This window comes from Mus caroli, chromosome 2 (assembly GCF_900094665.2).
Source record: "Mus caroli chromosome 2, CAROLI_EIJ_v1.1, whole genome shotgun sequence".
Classification (NCBI taxonomy): domain Eukaryota; kingdom Metazoa; phylum Chordata; class Mammalia; order Rodentia; family Muridae; genus Mus; species Mus caroli.
Window position 1 is genome coordinate 82,347,624 of NC_034571.1, and position 5,002 is coordinate 82,352,625.

Here is a 5,002-nt window from a genome sequence, read left to right on the forward strand (position 1 = left end):
TTTTGGGATAGCAATGGAAATGGAAATGAAATAAATACCCAATAAAAATGAGAAAAAAATTAAATAAATAAAAAGTTAAAGAAAAAAATGTTGAAAAAAAAAAAAAAAACCAAAAAAAAAAAAAAAAAAAAAAAAAAAAATACATAGAAGAACTGACTGGTGATGCTGCTCTGGCCAAGAAGATACAACTACAATATAACCCTAACTTCTCAGGCTCAAGTAACATAGCCTATAGGAGGTAGAGATCTACATAATAAGGATATATACTGAACAATTTTATTTTTTAGATAAGACAGGATCGATATCCCCATGAAATCTCAACAATGTGGTAGCTTAAATATCTTGAATAATAATGACACCAATTGGCATGCCAAGGTGAATAGGGAAAATCCCTAGAGATAAGCCCCTGCATATTTCTCTAATCTCAACTGATCATCCTTAAGATATTTCTATAATCTTCATTAAATTGATGCTTCAGATTGCATTTATTTATGTATTTGCAAATTTACATATTAAAATTAGTAAATAGTAATGTATTAATCAATAAATTAGTGAATAGTTTAAAAGTACTAAGATACCATGAACTTGAAAAGAACAGAGGGAGGGTGTCATAAGCAACGATACAATCACTGTTCAATTAAACAAAAAAAAATACTAAATATGAAAAGAAAATCTAGAGAAAGTAAAATAAGATAAAAAAAATTATGCAACGTGGTTTTAAACAAAAACTTTATCAATACAATTGAATAATAACGCTAAGGAAAATGCTTAATATCCATATCGATTAAGAAGGTCAGAGATAAGTTCAAATTCAGATATTATAACATTCCTGGACAATAAAATCTGTCAAAATTTAAAATCAACAAAGTGATAGCAACTGTTAATAAAATGTTTTATAATCTCAGTTATTTTAATTTATTCTTATTTTGTGCCTATTATTAAACACAGATTCTCCATATCAGCATGAGAAGTGGATTTTTACGTTCTGCAAAGAATTGTGCTCAAATTTGATGGGTATTACATTGAATCCATAGATTGGTCTTCTGTATTATTTAAAAAATTGTCAGTGTGCTCAGACTGAGAGATTCACTTTTCATCAAGTTTCTGATGTGTGATAGATTGATCATATTCTAATAAAGGTCAAATATCCAAGAATATAGGCAGCAAAAACTATTTTGTTTTTTTTAAGGGGGAATAAATTAGTTGGTAGTGAAGGAAAAATGGGTTTGAGAGAAGTAGGTTGCATATATACATACACATCACATCACATCACATCACATCACATCACATCACATCACATCACATCACATCACATCACATCATCACATCACATCACAAGAATAAATTAACAGGAATCAGCAAACATTGCTCCTTGATCTTTCAATAGCAATAGTCTTAATTCCCCAATAAAAAGACACAGAGTAATTGAATGGATGTGAAAACAGGACCTGCCTTTCTGCAACACCCAAGCAACATCCATTAACATCAAGGATAGGGTTGGAACAAAATTATTAAAAACAATACACCAACTGAAAAAGCTGATGTAGTTAATTGTAATATTTGACAAAATTGATTTCAAACTAAATCTCATATGAAGAGACATGGAAGAATACCACATACTCATTGAAGGAAAACCCATCAAGATGGAATTACAATTTGTAATATCTTAACTGAAAACAAAGAAACAAAGACACACAGTTTATTTAAAAACAAAACAAAACAAAAATCCAAGATGATACTACAGCTTAAACCACATACTGACACTTGCACACTGATAGGGGCAGACTTTCATTTTTCCCTTTAAATAAAAATGAAGAGTTTCTGTGCACTGTATATTATTAAATATTTGACCTTCATTAGAACATAATCAATCTACCAGACACTGAAAACTTAATGAAAGGTGAATCATTTTCTCTCCAAGAACACAAACATTTTAAATATTTTCTTTTCCTTTATTGGATAATTTCTTTACTTAAGTTTCAAATATTATCACTTTTCCCCATTTCTCTTCCAGAAACCCCCTACCCGCCTGACTACCCTGCTTCTATGAGGATGCTCCCCCACCCACCAATTTCTGCCTCCCAATAGAAGACTAAGACAAATGAAATATTTTAAGAAGATTCATTCATATTAGTAGTGCAATGAAAACCCATCTAACAAAATTAGCCTCAAAAATGAAGAAACACATGTCATACTTTTAGACAAAATTTTGACAATTTGGATTAATGACTAAAATAAAATTGAAGAAAAGGATGAAAGAGGTTTATGTGTAACTATCAAGAAAAGTTTTAGTAATGAGTAGTTCAAAACTGTAAACAATATATTTTATTGGAATTTACTCACAAAATTTTAAACAACAAAAAGATGATTATTGTATCTCATTGATTAAGTCAGCAAAGTAAGTACATATGTTGTTTACGAATGACTAAAAATGAGTAAAAGTTAGAGATCAATGTTACATTTTAAAAATACAAACGTTTCTCTATAATTGGAAAATCCAATCCAAATGGCATAATTTGCAACTCAATATCAGATTAAAAACATAACCATGTATTTAATGAAACTAATCTGTGATTGATAGTATATATAAAGAGAAGCTAGTATCAAATAGAGTCTGTTAATACTTAGAAAACTGAAAGCAAGAGAATGATCTTCCCCAGGGAAGAGCACATGAACAATTTATTGGCAAGTGCCAAATTATTAATGTTTTTGAAACATACATAAAAGTACATTATACAAACTGAAATATTATGTTCAGAAATATATGCATATGCCCATATAGGTAGGTAATGAAAATGGTCATGAACTTGAAGGGAATTACGGAGACTTACATCAGAGTGTCTAGAGGTCAGAATGTGAAGAGAATAATGGAGCTATAATCTTAAAAGTAAAACAAAACAAAGTGAAATTACTGTATATTGGTGATAGTAAACATTTTGACATATGGTTCCTTATAGTCAGAATTTTCATAAAACAAATCTTCACCATTAAATTACACACTATATAATATCATATATCTCTTTTATAGAGCATTCCAAGTAAAAAATAAGGGCTAGTTGTGAGGACTTGAATGTTGGTGCAATAAAAGAGCAAAAAGTCAACTCTAGAGGCAGCATTGCTATAGAGTTATAAGGAAATATTATTTTCTTTTTCATTATTATTTATATAACTCTAATTGAAGGGATTTGAAATGTTAACTTTTCTTTACTGTTCAATGAGATTGAATCAGAGTACAGAACATTTGTATGAAACTATAGAAAATCCAATCCAAATGGCATAATTCGCAACTCAATATCAGATTAAAAACATAACCATATATTTAATAAAACTAATGTATGATTGATAGTATATATAAAAAGGGTTTTTTAGAATATGAATAAATACACGTTAAACTAAAAATGCATTCTAGTGGTATTATATTGTCTGAGAGTGCAATTTTGAGCTGATGAGCCTCTTGACTGTCTCTTTTACATCTTTGTTCCTTAGGCTGTAGATGAGGGGGTTCAGCATGGGTATAAGGACTGTATAGAGTACAGTTGCTACTTTGACCAGCAGCTTTGAGCTCTTTGCATTGGGTATACAGTAGAGAAGGAGAATAATCCCATGGAAGATGCTGATGGCAGTCAGGTGTGAAGTACAGGTAGAGAAGGCTTTTCTGAGTCCACCTTTAGAAGGCATCTTGATGATTGTGACAACGATGAAGACATAGGAGGCCATAGTGATAAGAAGGCTACTACCCTCACTTAATATGGAAATGACTAAGCATACCATCTGGCTGAAGGAGGGGTCAGAACAGGATACAGAGACAATGGCTGAATACTCACAGCCAAAGTGATCGATGATGCCAGGTTCACAATAAGACAGCTCTACGAGAGTGTATGTAATTATCACAGCACACAGACCTCCCCACATATAACTTCCAGCTACTAGGAGAGCACACAATTGATGAGACATAGCAACAGTATAGAGCAGGGGGTTGCAAACAGCCACAAACCTGTCATAGGCCATCACTGCTAACATGAACATCTCTGTAATCACACATGCACAGCCAAAGAAAAACTGTGTCATGCAACCTTTTAAAGAAATAGTTCTATGTTCCACAATCAAGATCTCTAACAATTTTGGTGTAAATACACTAGAATAACATATATCCAAAAATGAAAGATGGCTCAGAAAAAAGTACATGGGTGTGTGAAGCTTAGGGTTGATTCTTCTGACCAAAATTATGCCTACATTTCCTACCAGAGTGACTGTGTAAATGGTCATTATCATAAGGAAGAGGGGTGGCTGGAGGTGTGGATATTCCGAGAAACCCACCAGAATAAATGTGGTTACAGAACTCTGGTTTATCATTTCATGGGTTACCAGTTACACAAAAATGAAGAACAGGAAAAAAGTAGGAATTTCGTAAGTAGGACTCGGCAGGGTTGAATAGTAGATGTGTAGATAAAGCTTGAAATAAACAACAAAGGCAGATGATCGTCGAGTATTCATAAATGTTCTTCTTTAATTTAGATTCTTTACCTCAAATTCTCTATGACTCTGCAAGCTATATATGTTTTTTAATTCTATATTTTTCTCATCTGGAATAGAAATGATTAATTATATGAATTGCATATAAATTCCACATGATTTCTTTTCTGATTTTTGAAATGCTTAATAATAGACAATAATTGCCAAGGGCTCAATTAGACAATCAACGAGATCAGTACTGTCATGTTCTCGTGTTTGAGAAGTCACCAGGAAAGCTAAATGTATAGTATGCAAGAAAAAAGGAAATAATAAAAACTAGTCATAAAATGTCTGAAATAAAAAATAAATCCATGATTCTCTATAATAAAGTTGTTTTGTTTTAGTTGTTTTTCATTTACTGATTCAGTTTATTCTAGTGTTGTGAATGCTGGACAAGAATGTAACATTGTAGCTCTACATTTATTTTTTTACTTAAAAAAAAAAAATTGAGACAGAGTCTTAGTTGAGTGCCCAAGTTGGCTGGCCTTGA

The 5,002-nt window shown here is 31.6% G+C and overlaps 1 protein-coding gene across 1 annotated transcript; it reads right to left on the minus strand.

Annotated features, from left to right (window-relative positions):
• Positions 1-3,414: 3,414 nt before the first annotated feature.
• LOC110289792 (olfactory receptor 5D13-like) lies at positions 3,415-4,359 on the minus strand. Its single transcript, XM_021156174.1, has one exon. The coding sequence runs from the start codon at positions 4,351-4,353 to the stop codon at positions 3,415-3,417; it is 939 nt and encodes a 312-aa protein (XP_021011833.1). The 5' UTR covers positions 4,354-4,359.
• Positions 4,360-5,002: the final 643 nt, after the last annotated feature.

What these genes read in the sequence shown, in the direction of transcription:
- LOC110289792 (XM_021156174.1), bottom strand. Translation starts at nt 4,353, where the DNA reads ATGATAAACCAGAGTTCTGTAACCACATTTATTCTGGTGGGTTTCTCG.